The 16869-nt window shown below is 39.5% G+C and overlaps 1 protein-coding gene across 1 annotated transcript in view; it reads left to right on the forward strand.

Annotated features, from left to right (window-relative positions):
* Positions 1–16869, forward strand: part of PHF2 (PHD finger protein 2) — a 460832-nt gene that overhangs the window by 384439 nt on the left and 59524 nt on the right. The window contains exons 14-17 of the mRNA XM_082265845.1: positions 6821–6939; positions 9998–10179; positions 11416–11486; positions 13672–13829. Of these exons, the coding sequence (XP_082121971.1) occupies positions 6821–6939; positions 9998–10179; positions 11416–11486; positions 13672–13829 (530 nt within the window). The remainder of the gene's footprint in view (positions 1–6820; positions 6940–9997; positions 10180–11415; positions 11487–13671; positions 13830–16869) is intronic.

The following is a 16869-nucleotide window of genomic DNA, read 5'->3' on the forward strand; positions in this document are numbered from 1 at the left end:
TGGGGTTGATTTATTAAAACTGAAGAGTGCGAAATCTGGTGCAGCTCTGCCTAGAAACCAATCAGCTTTTAGTTTTTTTAGTTTTTTGGTCAAAGCTTAATTGAACAAGCTGAATTTGGAAGCTGATTGGCTACTATGCACAGCTGCACCAGATTTTGCACTCTCCAGTTTTACTAAATCAACCCCCATGTGTCTTTAAAAACGAATGTAAAAGTGATTCAGGTAAGCACATTAGTCATAGAATTCAATTTAAAGTATAACTGAAGGCAAAACTTTATTTTATTTTTTTTATATTTTTGGATAGAGTGGAAAGGGATTAAAACTCTTGTTCATTTTTGTTGCTGTCTATGCCCCGTTAAGGAGATTCACCCTCTCTATTTGTCCTGTTTAACATTATCATTGAAAATAAAAGTAAAAGAAAATCCCAAGAAAAAAAATTGAGAGGAAATCTTCCAATGGGAATTTTCAGGGAATTCCTCTTACTTCCTGTTTGGCTATGGGACAGGAAATTAAGGGAAATCACCGAAATGGGACACAGATGGCAAAAAAAAAACTGAACGGGGTTATAACCCTCCCTTAAGGGCTCTATCCAAAATTAAAAAAAAAAGAACCTTTGTCCATAGCTCTACTTTAAAGGGGTTACTCCACTTTTGTGGGGAAAAAATAAAGTGTATACAATTGTGACTCAAGTCATATTTTAACTGAATGTTATTAAAAATTACCTTCGCTTTTCAATCTGTAGCTCTGTAATTTTCTGTAAAATGCAATGTAATATGGCTACCTGGAGGTGTTCTGTACGCAGAATGTATACTGACCACACCCCAGAAACATAATTTCCTGTTTGTGTGATTGGCTCCCTGATTTTATCAGAAGTCTGCACTAAGATACAAGTCAGGTTTCAGGCATCCCCTGCAACAAAAATGTCATTTTAGGTAAGGAACTCCCACATTTAGCTGATTGATAATTAAAAAAACACTTTAGATTCAGTTACCACATGGATACAGACAAACACACAGGGATTTCTTGAGAATAGAAAAAGGTAGTAATCTACAAAAAAGTTTGTTAAAATCCTTGTAATGTGCATATATCACCCAGAGGGGAATGTTTTTTTCTCAACAAAAGTGGAATTACTCTTTAAGTTGATCAAGCTACCCTGACACTGCAAACTGGCCCGGACACCTAGGCTTCACAGACCCCTGGTCACAAAAGAGGGTTTACGTCAGCCATACTTGGATTGTACAGTAATTTGGCTGGTTCAACAGGGACTGGGTGAATTTCAATCGATATAAGGGGCACTGTTTTTGTCCAGAAGTTGATCTACCGATCGACTTCTGTACAACCACCTTGTGGGATTTTCCTCACTCAATCAGCACTGCATACTATAGCGTGCAACACTGATCAGTGTATTCTGACGGCGGGGAAGTCTCTCGCTGCCAGAAAACAATAACTTAGCAGGGAGGATTCCCCATTCACATTGAGTGTGTGGGTGGGGGGATTGAGTCATTTTTTTTTTTTCATTCAGTCTGCTGGTTGAATGAAAAAAACTGACTCATCTATGGGCTGCCTTAGCCCCTGTACTGGCTGTATAAAGTGTAGTTTTGTTATGATTTACAGATTTGATATCATGGCTTAGTACCTCTGTCAGTTATAAATATGGTAGCTGCAGTGGAAGAATGTGTCTTTCTATGGGAAAAGCAGTACAAGATGTCTTGAACTCGTCTCTTCAGGACTTTAACCACTTGCCGACCAGCCGCTGTAGCAGAGCAGATCGGCTCTGTTATGTTAAACAACGTACATGTGCATAGTTTCTTGTAGCAGTTAGTGGGGGGGGGGACACGCACATGCGCTATTTGACTAGAAGGAGAGCCAATCAGTGGGTCGGCGGGGCAGTACAAGATGTCTTGAACTCGTCTCTTCAGGACTTTAACCACTTGCCGACCAGCCGCTGTAGCAGAGCAGATCGGCTCTGTTATGTTAAACAACGTACATGTGCATAGTTTCTTGTAGCAGTTAGTGGGGGGGGGGGGGACACGCACATGCGCTATTTGACTAGAAGGAGAGCCAATCAGTGGGTCGGCGGGCACCCATGATCGCTCCCCATGGAGCGACGATGTAAACACGGCAGACCACTGTTCTGTCAGTTATGAACACAGGGATCCTGTGTTCCTCCTATTTTGGAACACAAGTTTCTGTGTTCATGCAGCAAGCCCACCCCCACCCCCACAGTTAGAAAGCACCTCCTAGGGACACATTTAACCCTTTGATCGCCCCTGGTGTTAACCCCTTCCCTGCCAGTGTCATTAGTACAATAACACAGCATATTTTCTAGCACCGATTAATGTAGTAATCTCACTGGTCCCCCCTAAAGTGTCAGGTGTACGATCTGTCCGCCGCAATGTCACAGTTCCGCTAAAAATCCCTGATCGCCGACATTACTAGTAAAAAATAAACAAATAAAAATTACATAAATCTTTCCCCTAGTTTGCAAATGAGATCATTTTTGCACAAACCAATCATTATACACTTATTATGATTTTTTTTACCAAAAATATGTAGCAGAATACATATTGGCCTAAAATGATGAAAAAATTTGATTTTTTTATTTTTTTTGTTGGGAATGTTTTATAGCAGAAAGTAAAAAATATTGTTTTGTTTTTTTTCAGAATTGATGCTGTTTTTTTGTTTATAGCACAAAAAATAAAAATTGCAGAGGTGATCAAATACCACCAAAAGAAATCTCTATTTGTTTGAAAAAAAGGACATCAATTTTATTTGGGTACACCGCGCAATTGTCAGTTAAAGTAACGCAGTGCCGAATCGCAAAAAAATGGCCTGGTCATTATGGGGGTAAAACCTTCCGGTCCTTAAGTGGTTAAGGAGTTCCTTGACTCCTCTCTACTGCTGTGCACACTAAGCCAGCCAAAGATGGATCGAAATTTTGATCCATCAATGGGCAGGCTGGTTGTACAAAAATCAATCTCTCAATTGACTTCTGTTCAACCAGCCTGCCAACTAGCCGGAAACACTGATCATTGTATTCTGACAGCAGGGAACTCTGCCCACTGTCACAATACAAAAGCTCTGCGGGAGGGATTCCCCTATTAACACTGAACATGTTGACAGGGGAATTACATCTTTTTTTTTTTTCCCACTGGTTGAATGAATAAATTGCATCATCTATGGCCAGATAAGACTGTATTTTAGTGCCTTAGACAACACAATGGAGCTAAAGATTTTGGTGAAATGGATATCACATTTCAGATTTACAAAGAGTTTTATCTGAAATCCTCAGTTCAGTAATGTTGGTTAGTCACATGAATTAAGCATGAATAGTCTATGACATAGCTTTACACTTAACCAGTAATTTTACATCTCTTCAACATTGAATCAGTATTGTGGAGAAATTATATGTAATTATTACCAGTGAGAATAGGTTTTCTATTATACTGTCATTGCTAGGAGATCCTGGCTGAGCTAAAAGGAAATGAACAAAATAAAACGTTAGTCACTGAACAGCTCTCATTAAAGCAAACCTGTCGCATAAAAACATACTCAAACTGGTAGCCAGAGGTTCAGGCATTTACCCCTTTCTTTGTGCATTAAATATAAGATATGGACTCTCTTCTCTAAAGCTGGAGTTCTGATGCAGTGTCATGAAATTCATTCCTTAATGGTCATTTCTCTACTGGTCTATGAAACTAATGAAGCCTAAAACTAAAGAGAAATTTGACCAGCTTGAATACAATGACAGTGACAGCAGGTTGAAGTAACCCTAAAATGGAGGAAAAGCCTAACTTAAAGTGTAAGTCCACTCTAACACTAAAATCATTGCATCTACAGACATCCACGATCTAACACTAACCTATCTAGCCCTGTAACAAAGAAATCCGTATACATTCCTTTTTGAAATCTATCCGATCCATTCTCCAGCGGTGGAAGCTCTGCAGAGGACACAACCGACAACGGCTGTGAAATGAATGGGAAGTGATGATACCCATAGAGTTACTATGGGGCTTCCGTTGTCAGCTGTGTCCTCTGCACCCGCCTCCACAGAGAAGCCGCCGCGTACATCTCAGCGTGGGATCGGGTCGATCGGCTTCAGAAAAAGTGTATATACGGATTTCTTCTTTACAGGGTTAGATAGGTTAGTATTAGATCGTGGAGGTCTATAGATGCAGGGATTTTAGTGTTAGGGTGGACTTCTACTTTAAAGTGGTTGTATACCCCAGACATGAAATATGAACAAAGTATATCCTTCTGTAGTGTTTACTTGTCTCAATTAAGAGCACTAAGTGTCATTTCTGTCTGCTGCTTATTTCTGCTATCAGCATGAATAATATCTGACAAGCTTTCCTGACACCGAGAGAAAAATAATGACAGGGGAGGGATCTCCAGCTGATTGACAGTCTCAGTTATGTTCCTGTGTACTGTGTGTGAAAGGGGGTGGTGTCCCTTCCCTCCAATCAGCTATCAGAGCTTTCCTCACTCAATGCAGTGTGTAACTTCAGCTCTCCACCCCTGTTTTCTGACAGCTCAGACAAGCTCTATAAATTCCAGACTTTGAAAAGATGTAGAGAAGAGAAGACTGCTGATAAACTGGTTCACCTTATGTGGGAGGATTTGTTTCATATCTGTGTATCACCTGAGCCAGTCACTTTACTGGGTATATGTAAGGGTTTACAACCACTTTAACCACTTCAGTACCACGCTATAGCCAAAAGACGACTTCAGCGCGGTACTATAGTTCTGGGAGGGCGTACAGAGACGTCCTCCCAGGACTCCCCCAAACTGCACGCCCCCTTTCAGCGTGCATCGGGTGCGCTCTATGACCACTGTGATTGGCCCTTTACTGGCATCTGTGATCAACTGTGTCTGAAGGACACAGTGGTCACAGAGTGCACCTGATGCATTGGGTGGTGGAGTTCTGGGACGACGTCTATAGTACTGCACTGTAGCCGTCTTTTGGCTATAGTGTGGTACTAAATTGGTTACAAAAAAAAAATTTAAAAGAAAAAACATTTTTTATTTTTTTTAATTTCTTAATTTTCCAAAAAATTGTGTCAAAAATTTACAACCTCAAAAAACTTGCCATGCCTCTTACTAAATACCATGGACTGTCTACTTTCCAAAAAGGGGTAAATTTGGGGATATTTCTACTGTCCTGGCATTTTTGGTCCTCAAGAAATGAGATAGGCCGTCAGTACATCAGGATTGATCAATTTTCAGATATATACACCATAGTTTGTGGACTCTATAACTTTCCTACAGACTAAATATTAAACACTGGGTTTACCAAAGAAATGTAGCAGAATACATATTTGCCTACATTTATGAAAAAATAATCTTTGGGGAAACTGACAGGAGAGCCGCCTGCTTTGTTTACATAGGCACAGTGAGATTGTGTGTTTCAGCTAAGTTGAAACACCGATCTCTGTGTGCCCCCCCCCCCCCACAGTGAGTAAGCACACCTAAGCTTACACTTAACCCCTTGATCACCCCCAGTTTTAGCCCTCCCCTGCCAGTGTAATTTATACAGTAATAGTGCATATTATTAAGCACTGATTACTGTATTAATCTCACTGGTCCCCAAAAAGTGTCACTTAGTGTCAGATTTGTCTGCCGCAATGTTGCAGTCCTGCTAAAAGTCGCTATTCGCCGCCATTACTAATAAAAATATAAAGTCAAAAATTCTATCCCATAGTTTGTAAATGCTATAACTTTTGCGCAAACTAATTAAAATACACTTTTGGGATTTTTCTTACCAAAAATATGTACCAGAATACAAATTAGCCTAAACTGATAAAAATAAATATGATTTTTAAATTTTTTTTTATTGGGAATGTTTTATAGCAGAAAGTAAAAAATATTGTGCTTTTTTTTTTCAAAATTGTTGCTCTTTTTTTGTTTATAGCACACAATCTAAAAACCTCAGAGGTGATCAAATACCACCAAAAGAAAGCTCTATTTTTGTATTTGGGTACAGCGTCGTACGACCGCACAATTGTTAGTTAAAATAACGCAGTGCTGTATCACAAAAAATGGCCTGTTCATTAAGGGGGTAAAACCTTCCGGAGCTGAAGTGGTTAAATACCACCAAAAGAAAGCTCTAAAAAATAACAGTTTCATATGGATACAGTTTTGCATGCCCACGCAATTTTCATTTAAAGTGCAACAACGCTGAAAGCTGAAAATTGGCCTGGACAAGAAGGGGATAAAATTAACCAATATTTAAGAGGTTTAAGATGTTAAATGGACATCCCACTCACATTTTTTTGTTTTTTAGGCACTTGTGGTTTAATCACAGTAGTTTGTGTCTCCACCACCCACTCGAAAGTCTTAAAACTAAATTTCACTCTCTCACTGGATATTTGTTTATCCTGCCATTTGGATAATCCATTGGGGGAGTGTGACACCATCATTTGGCTTTGTTATAGCTGCATGGCTTGATGTTGAATTCCTGCTGGGGATGTCTCTTGCCACCAGAATTCCTAAATGATAGGAGAAGCTGGGTGTCATACCAGATGACCCCTGCTGTTTTACATAAGATAACAATGACAAGGCATTGATTACAGTACTACTCAGTGGAAAAAGCACAAATAAAGAAGTAGTACATTGTTTGCTTCCACTGTTATATGAACAGCCCACCCAGCTGCCACTATATAAGAAAACGTCCTTGTTAGAAACGGGAATTCTGTTTAAGTGCTTCTAATGTGTTAAAGCATTGTTGAGTAAATGAGAAAGTTGCTTAGAATTTATTGGCACAATAACATGGAGACGTATTGGAATTATTGACTTGCTCCTTTGATTTCTTGTTTTTCAGAACAGCAAGCCTGATTCTCTACTAAAAATGGAAGAGGAGCATAAATTGCAAAAAAATCCATTTTCAGCAATTAAAGACAGTAAATTCAAGTTTTCTTTTTCTGGCAAGAAGCTGTTCAGGTACACAAAGATGCAGTAATGTTATGAGTAATAATAATGATTTAAATATTCCCATTTCAGTAGGAATGGGCTTGTGTATTTGTACATTTCATAGGGGTGGTGAAGTTATTGTTTTCCTTGAAGAATGTTTATTTTTTTAGGCATTTATTGATCAATGAACATTGATTATACAGTATTATAAAGCAACTGTAGAAGATTAGAAAAGAATATGTTAAGAGTAAATCCACTCGAAGGACACCAAATTGATTAGTTTATATTTATGGAGCTATTTAACCTCTATTTGATCAGATGCTGTTCTGTGTTTCCAGGGGTAATTTTAAAATGTTATTATGTGCTGCTTGTTGCCTCTACCTGAAGCTCCATTTATCCTGATGGCTGATTTGTCACTTGACAGTCCTGATTTAGATGAGCTGACAGGAACTTGCAACATACTGCTGTGTCTGTAAAGTCAGTAATTGGCTCCTTTCTGAAAGTGGAACTCTAGCCACAACTTGTTTTTGGATCGAGTGTTGAAGATTAGTGGTGGTCATTTTGAAAGTAACATGGGCCCTTAAAGTAGAACTATAAGCAAACATTTTTTTTTTCATTTTGGATCGAGTAAGGGAGGGTTAGAACCCCTGTCAGATTTTTTTCACCCCCTTTGTCCCATTGCGTAGATTTCTCTTCACTTCCTGTCCCATAGCCACACAGGAAGTGAGAGGAAATCCCTACAAATGAAAGGAATTCTTTGGGGACCCCCAGGTCACCAGAACTAGTGTCCCCATTGGAACATTTCCCTCCCAATACTTTTCTGGGGACAACCCAAACGTTGGGATTTTCTTTTACTTTCACTTTCAATGATAATGGTAAACAGGACAAATAGAGTGGGTGAATCTCCCTAATCGGGGCACAGAAAGCAATAAAAACTGACAAGCGTTCTAATCCATCTCCACTCTATCGGAAAAAACATGTTGCCTTTAAATATACTTTAAGTAAGCCCCCCAATCCTCCCAAGGGCCACACAGCAGTGTTAATTTTGGCAGCAAATTTCAATTTAGTTTTAGTCCTAGTCTTAGGACTAAAATGGCATTTTAGTTTTAGTCCCATTTTAGTCTTCTGCAAGTGTTTTAGTTTTAGTCGTATTTAGTCGACTAAAACTCCAGTACATTTTAGTCGACTAAAACGTCCTACATTTTAGTCGACTAAAACTCATTTTAGTCATCTATAATAGAATGGTTGTAGTTCAATTGTAATTTGTAATGCATTATTTAAGCATTTCTCTACAATTTCCAAACTCATTATATACTACTGCTGGTCCTTGAGTGAAAAATTGAATATGTTATTATTTATGGTGGTATTAGGCTTTGAGCATGCACCAGTGTTAATTCTGGCAGCAAATTTCGATTTAGTTTTAGTTATAGTCTTTTGACTAAAATGCCATTTTAGTTTTAGTCGTATTTTAGTCATCTGAATTGTTTTAGTTTTAGTCGTATTTTAGTCGACTAAAATTGTGTTAATTTAGTGGACGAAAACGTTTTAGTCGGTTTTAGTCGACGAAATTAACACTGCCACACAGTTGCAGTGTTTTGATGTGTTGAGCTGCATTGTATAAAGATAGGCAGCCCAGAATGAACTATAACGAATCTCAACGCCTGAAATTTCCAGCCCTGTTGCAGTTCTTGTAGTGTACCACAAGTTGGAGTGAAAAAAACCTCTATTGGTGGTGTCAGTAGCAGCAATAGTAACTCTCAGCATTGATATCAGTGGATGCAATATTAACTACTTGCCAACCAACCGCCGTAGGTATACTGTGGCAGGTCGGCTCTGTTACAGGAAATGACGTACCTGTACCTCGTTTTGTGTAGCAGTTAGTGGGGGGGGGGGCACGCACCGATTGGCTAGAGGGGGAAGCAATCAGCGGGTCCCGCAGACGCAATGTCCGCCGGGCCCCTGTGTTCGCTCCCCAAAGAGACAGAACGGCGGTCTGCCGAAGTAAACACGGCACACCGCTGTTCTGTCAGCGATGAACACAGCGATCCTGTGTTCATCTTATTTAGGTACACAGGTCTCTGTGTTCATCTAGTAGGTACAACCCCCACACAGTTAGAAAGCATCCCCATGGCACACATTTAACCCTTTGCTCACCCCTGGTTTTAACCCTTCCCTGCCAGTGTCATTAATACAGTAACAGTGCATATTTTTAGCACTAATTACTGTAGTAATGTCTCTGGTACCCCCAAAAGTGTCAGGTGTGCGATCTGTCCACCGCAATGTCACAGTCCCGTTAAAAATCACTGATCGCCATCCTTACTAGTAAAAAAAAAAAAAATTACATAAATCTTTCCCCTATTTTTAAAAGAAAATAAATAAACTAGGGATGCACCGAAATGAAATTCTTGGCCGAACCCGAAGCCGAATAATAATGAAATGCTTGGCCGAAGGCCGAATACCGAACGCGGTGTTTCGCATTTTTTCCATTTATTTTGCCGCGAACAGGGGGGCGGGGCGTGGACCTAGTGTGAAGGAGCCGCAGTCAGGAGCAGGGGGCGGGACGCACGCGTGACGTCACACCCCCTACTCGCGGCTGGACAGGACACCGGTGGCGTGTGAGAAGGGAGCCGCGAGCCGCAATGAGGAAGGTGAGCGGTCAGGGCGGAAGCTGACATTGTTCCGCTCAAAATTATTCGGCCTTTTGACTTATTCGGCCGAACACCGAAAGTGCAATTTTCTCTATTTTCGGCCGAATAATGTTCGGCCGCCGAATATTCGGTGCATCCCTAAAATAAACATGTTATATTTACATGTTTTGCACAGAGCAACCCAGATCCTCCTCTTCTCGAGTCCCCCGCTGGCCCTCCTGGCTCCTCTTCTTGGTGTGCCACCACAAGAAGGCAATTCCTATTGTAGCACACCTACGGACAATATCCCGAGTTGCGCTTCCTGTGTCCATATTGTTAAAAAAAATCTTTAATTCTGGGGCCCACTGTGACCCTGTCCATTATAGTGTAACTTCCCCTTACTGGGCACTCTTTTCCTTCCTGACTAATGTAATAACCCAACATATTTTTGTATTTCACAGCCCCAAGGGAATCAAGCCACCAACCAGTCCTAGCATCTTCGGATCCCTTCAGAATTTTAAAGAAGATAAAAACAAGCCAGTCAGAGATGAGTATGAATATGTTTCAGATGATGGTGAGCTGAAAATTGATGAATTTCCCATCAGAAGAAAGAAATCAACAACGACAAAGAGAGAGTTATCATGTAAGATCAGATTCCATCTGTATATAAAATGATGCAAACATAGTTTGTGTTATTATTCATGGTTTTTATAAATGACATTCTATTTTAGATATAGTAACAACTTTATCAATAATCACATCAGAGGGTAAACTGAGTTTAGGTTGTTTATTACCCTCCTTGTTATTGCACACATGTATGAACATATTCCTTATTTTCCCAAAACTTTATTTTTTTAGTTTTACATAAAATGTAGAGTAGCCTCTGGTCTGTTTCTATTTCTTGCTAATGTAAAAAAGTCAAATGAGCATTAGTCATCCCAATATACTTTATTAATAACTTCAGTAACAATAGGGAAACAAAGGCAGCCAACATTTCTCCTAGCCAACAATCTCTCCTTTACAAGGATTTAAACAATATAGCAAGAGATATTTAATTGGACAAAGTTCGACATTTTCTTTTTGGCAGGTTAAATGATTTACAAGTGGTAAGCTGTGAATGTTTTGAAAGTGACTATGCCGGTAAAAACAGCTAAATTAAAACTTTTTTTTTTTCATTCTTTTACTCAACCTTTGTTACTGGCGCAATCACTTGAAAATACAGGTACAAACACTACAACTTAGATACCTTTTGCTATATTGTTAAAGGGAGATCTTTGGCTACCTGTTTTTTTCCTTTAGTTTTTCAAGTTACTAATAAAGAACCTTTGACTGTTAAGATGACTCTTTTAACCTATTTTACATTGGGTTTCCTTGGGTTGGGTGGCCCACACATTTTAGGGATCCTGGCTTTGTTGGAGAGCTACCGAATCTATGCCATTAGACTTAATCAATGACTCCTTCTCACGGGTTAAAGATCTGCATCAAGCTCCTCACATTTTTAGTCCTGGTGAGCAAAATCTGGTGCAACTCTGCATAGAAACCAATCAGCTTCCATGTTTTATTGTCAAAACTTAATTAAGCAAGCTGAAGTTAGAAGCTGATTGGCTACCATGCACAGCTGCACCAAATTCTGAGTGCTCCAGTTTTAATAAATCTTTCCCAATGTGCACATAACTAAGTGACAACTATGTTTCGGTTTTCAGTAGTCAGATTGTTGAGAGATAAATTTTAATAGGTTGCTATGGGTTACTGCATTTGCACATTGGGTCTGTTTTTAGCATGACTGGTGTGTGCATGTAGCCCGGTAAGCATGCAATCAACTCTTGTCTTATAGTAAACTTTTTTATTTTTTGGATCAAGTAATTTTTTTTGTCCTTAGTTTTATCAGATACAAAGGAATCTCCGCCACTGGTACCGCCCAAGAAGCCCAAAATCCAAGAGAAGTATAAGGTATGAAAGTACTATTTCCCATTATGCCTTCAACCTTGGTCTCTGTGTTTTATACTGTATACGCTTGGCATCCACTGAGTATTTAATTGGTAATTCATTTTTGTTTGAATTAATAAGTTTTTTTCTTAATAGGCTAAACTGACTATGTATACGCTAAATACATAGGTTACACATTCTTTGCAGCCTATTTGTAATATATAACATGCGTTTTTCCATGCATTCATGTTTCAGCCGTGGATGTTGCAGCCAGTTTCATCACATAAGCTTGGAGACTTCTCATCTGCATTGTTCAGGCTTGTTTACATTTAAATAAGAGGTTTTACATTAATGTGTGTTGCGCCCATTTTTGTTGCATAACAAAATTCCATTTCATTGAGTGAGACAGTTCAAGTGAACACATCAAAATGCAGCATGGGGGACATTTTCTGTACACCTCAGCTGAACATATTGGTGTTAACGGGCCCGTCTGAAAACTGTGAATTTATCATGTCTATAAATTTTGTTTTGTGCTGGAAAATCTGTGGAAAATCACATCGGAGCATCTGGTTTGAACATAACCTGAATATGAAGCAGCTGGTCATGCTTTCAAGTAGAAAAGTTTGGTGTTACTTTGCTTGGATCTATTACAGCACCATTCATGCCTATTTTTTGCCTTCATTATTGAATGTAAAGTATTTTTTTAGTTTTGTCACCTTACCATGCAAGTCATTTGGAATCAACAGGTGTATGTCTTTTGATAAACCATGAAATAATTACTTTTATTTTAAAGTCTGATCATTTCAACTTATTTTATAACAGATGGAGACTTGGCCAAGTTTGGGTTGCTGAATTTGGCAATTATATAGCTGATTACTATGCACTAGTTAAAACATTTTACTAAGATATAAATTAGTAAATGTTTTTTTCTTAATAAATTAAAATGTCTTAAATCATAAGCAATGAGGTAAATCATCTTCCACTCATTCAATTCTTTGCATTAAGTAAAAAAACTTTCTGGGTGCAGCCCCCCTCTCACCCCCCCCCTTATACTTACCTGAGCCTGATCTCAATCCAGCGATGTGCATGAGAGCAGCAAATCGTCTAGGTCTCTCTCTCCTCATTGGCTCACACTGCAGTTCACAGCCAATGAGGAGATAGCGGGCCGAGCCATGCTCTGTGTGTGAATGGACACACACAGCATGGGTTGGGAGCGAGCCTGCTCAAGTGCCTCTATAGCAAGTAGCTTGCTGTTAGAGGTACTGAGCATGGGGGAGGAGCCAGGACTGCTGGCGGAAGACCCAAAAAGAATGGGAGGATCAGGGCTGCTCTATACAAAACCATTGCACAGAGCCGGTAAGTACAGCGTGTTTGTTGTTGTTTTTTTTTAATTCTTTCCTTTTAGAATCACTTTTATAGAATTACTCCATCCATTAGACCAGCCATTCTCAACTAGGGTTCGTGGCACTCTAGGATTCATTCAGAGGTTGCTGGAGGTTCCTTGAGCTGTGGCTTATTGACCTCTTATCTGATGGTGACTGGATAGATTTGGGTCCAACACCACTTGACAGAGCCAGTGGCATGACACCAATTCATGCCTGTCCAGAAGGGCGTCATTCTGACCTCCACCGTAGGAGTTGTATTTTCCATACTGACTACTAATGTGGCATTTTAGCTATTGACTCCCGTTAAATTGGTTTTAGTATGGGTTTAGTATGACTTATGATGGTGTCTCACTTATCCTCCCAATTATTTAATTTGCTATTTTGTTTGCAAAATGCAATAGAAGGAGGGGCATAAATAAAGTAAGGCTTCAAAATATACAGGATCACAGCCAAAATAATGACAGAGACCTCTTACTATTAGAGTCCGCAGAGATATAAGAAGCTGGTGGGTGAGGGCCCTCAGACTCCACCTATGACTAAAATTTTAGTCTGGGAGGACTATCCCTTTAATATCCATGTCTTGTGTTCAAAAGTGTCTTCTTTGTTCAAAAGTGGGATACATAATCCCTAGAATGTTGTTATCTTTAGCTGTCAGAAGAGTCTGGTTGGTGTTGGCTGGATTGTCCCTTCAAACAACTGCCATTTATTCGGAGCAGACTGAAATGAAAGGAGAACTTTGATTGGCACTTTTCAGTCACCTTTAGTATATAAGGCTTAAAATAACATTCTCTTTGCAAACTAATATCAATTTGTCTCTGCATTAGAGTGATGACTCGTCAGACGAGGGATCTCTTCACATTGACACAGAAGCAAAACCAGCAAGAAATTCCAAAGTGAAAAAAGACAGTGCAAGCTCAGGGGGGATTCTGGACCTCTTGCAAGCCAGCAAAGAAGTTGGTGGCTTAGATTATAACTCTAATAGGTAAGGAGGACAGACTGTGCTGTGCACCGCAGATAATATGGACAGGTGTATTCTACATGTTCATTTTCTGGTGTTTTAAAAATACAAAATTTGGCAGTTATGTATTTGTCATTGTGCTGAATATCAAGATCTGTTTGTGTATTGCTTAGAATAATGTGAACTCTACTAAAAATCACACTTCACATGAATCAATAGGGCTCAATACTAAAGAACTGATTTTTTTTGGAGAAAAAAAAGTACCTTTTGGCATTAACATTAACCTTCTTAAGTCACTGGTCTCTGGCTACCATTGTTGATGTTTTACATTATTAAAAATTGCAGATTTTATTAGAGAGATAAGTAGGAAGCATGTATTTATTTGCAGAATATATATACTATATATATATATATATATATATATACACATACACACACACACATACATACCCCCTTTTTCACCAACCCTTTTAACACCAGAAGCATTTCCTGGGCTTCCTGATTATGTGATCACTTTGATTGGCTGTACAGTGATCACGAGAGTTCCTAAGCATTGCTAAGTGACTGGGAGCTGTCAGTGACAGTGTGGTCACAGTGCTGTAAGCTGGCGATTGAGAATGCTCCCAGCACTAAGTTATGCATATACAGTATCTCACAAAAGTGAGTACACCCCTCACATTTTTGTAAATCTTTTATTATATCTTTTCATGTGACAACACTGAAGAAATTACACTTTGCTACAATGGGAAGTAGAGAGTGTACAGCTTGTATAAGAATATAAATTTGCTGTCTCCTAAAAAATAACTCAACACACAGCCATTAATGACTAAACCACTGGCAACAAAAGTGAGTACACCCCTAAGTGAAAATGTCCAAATTGGGCCTAAGTAGCCATTTTCCCTTCCGGTGTTATGTGACTCATTAGCGTTACAAGTTCTCAGGTGTTAATGAGGAGCAGGTGTATTAAATTTGGTGTTATCGCTCTCACTCCCTCATACTGGTCACTGGAAGTTCAACATGGCACCTCATGGCAAAGAACTCTCTGAGGATCTGAAAAAAAAATGTTGCTCTACATAAAGATGGCCCAGGCTATAAGAAGATTTCCAAGACCCTGAAACTGAGCTGCAGCACGGTAGCCAAGACCATACAGCGGTTTAACAGGACAGGTTCCACTCAAAACAGGCCTCGCCATGGTCGACCAAAGAAGTTGAGTGCACCTGCTCAGTGTCATATCCAGAGGCTGTCTTTGGGAAATCGACATATGAGTGCTGCCAGCATTGCTACAGAGGTTGAAGGGGCGGGGGGGTCAGCCATTCCATGCTCAGACCATACGCCACACAGTGTATCAAATTGGTCTGCATGGCTGTTGTCCTAGAAGGAAGCCTCTTCTAAAGGTGATGCACAAGAAAGCCCGCAAACAGTTTGCTGAAGACAAGCAGACTAAGGACATGGATTACTGGAACCATGTCCTGTGGTCTGATGAGACCAAGATAAACTTATTTGGTTCAGATGTTGTGAAGCGTGTGTGGCGGCAACCAGGTGAGGAGTACAAAGACAAGTGTGTCTTGCTTGTAATCAAGCATGGTGGTGGGAGCGTCATGGTCTTGGGCTGCAGGAGTGCTGCCGGCACTGGGGAGCAACAGTTCTTTGGGGGAACCATGAATGCCAACATGTACTTTGATATACTTAAGCAGAGCATGATCCCCTCCCTTCGGAGACTGAGCTGCAGGGCAGTATTCCAACATGATATGACCCCAAACACACCTCCAAGACGACCACTGCCTTGCTAAAGAAGCTGAGGGAAAAGGTGATGGACTGGCCAAGCATGTCTCCAGACCTAAACCCTATTGAGCATCTGTGAGGCATCCCCAAACGGTAGGTGGAGGAGAGCAAGGTCTCTAACATCCACCAGCTCCGTGATATCATCATGAAGGAGCAGAAGAGGACTCCAGTGGCAACCTGTGAACCTCTGGGGAACTCCATGCCCAAGAGGGTTAAGGCAGTGCTGGGAAATAACAGTGGCCACACAAAATATTGACACTTTGGGCCCAATTTGGACATTTGTACTTAGGGGTGTACTCTTTTTTGTTGCCAGTTATTTTGAGGGGACAGAAAATTTACACTGTTATACAAGCTGTACACTCACTACTTTACATTGTAGCAAAGTGTCATTTTATTCAGTGTTGTCACATGAATAGATATAATAAAATATTTACAAAAATGTGAGGGGTGTACTCATTTTTGTGAGATACTGTGTGTGTGTGTGTATATATATATATATATATATATATATATATATATAGACAATTTTGCATATGCAGGTTATACATAAGTCAAAACAGTCAACCCATGACATTAAATCAGTATTTATAGTAAAAGGTGATGGTTAATTGGTTTCTATAGGTTACAGAAGTGTAACTCAAAGTTTATACCCAATGCAGTAATATTGACTTATTAAATAAGGAACAAATGTTTTAAAATACAAAACTGTCATGCTTTAAAGTAACTAAGACTGTATAAATTTTATGATGATGATCTGTAAAATGCTCAGACAGTTTTTGTGCATATTCACTAATGGACAGTTTAAGTAAACGATCTGGCTTTATATGTGGCCGTTAATTGCGCAGAGAAATAGCCAGCGGCAGCTCCTCTCACTGGTTTTGGTCAGGTTTGATGGTCCGTTTCCTCCACAATTACTTCTGAGAGTTACAGGAGAAGGCCGCACACAGGAAACGACTGTAGTCTTACTTGGCATATTCCATATGTGATTGGATAACATTTTTATTTTTTTTTAGAAAACAATAGTTCAAATAAGGACAACACATAAAAATTTGTAATGACTGAACATAAAGGCAGTAGTAAAATAAACCACCAAATTTTAAGTATTAGTTGCTTTTTTATATGGAAATCCATTATATGTGTGTGTGTGTTTGTATATATATATATATATATATAAAACTATACTATATACTTTATATATATATTTCATGTAGTCCGGTACAATGCTTATCTTCACTGCTTTGTCTTTTCCAATACTATAATTTTATTTGCAGCATGTTGGCCC

Source organism: Pelophylax lessonae, assembly GCF_965119305.1.
Source record: "Pelophylax lessonae genome assembly, chromosome: 8".
Taxonomy (NCBI): Eukaryota; Metazoa; Chordata; class Amphibia; order Anura; family Ranidae; genus Pelophylax; species Pelophylax lessonae.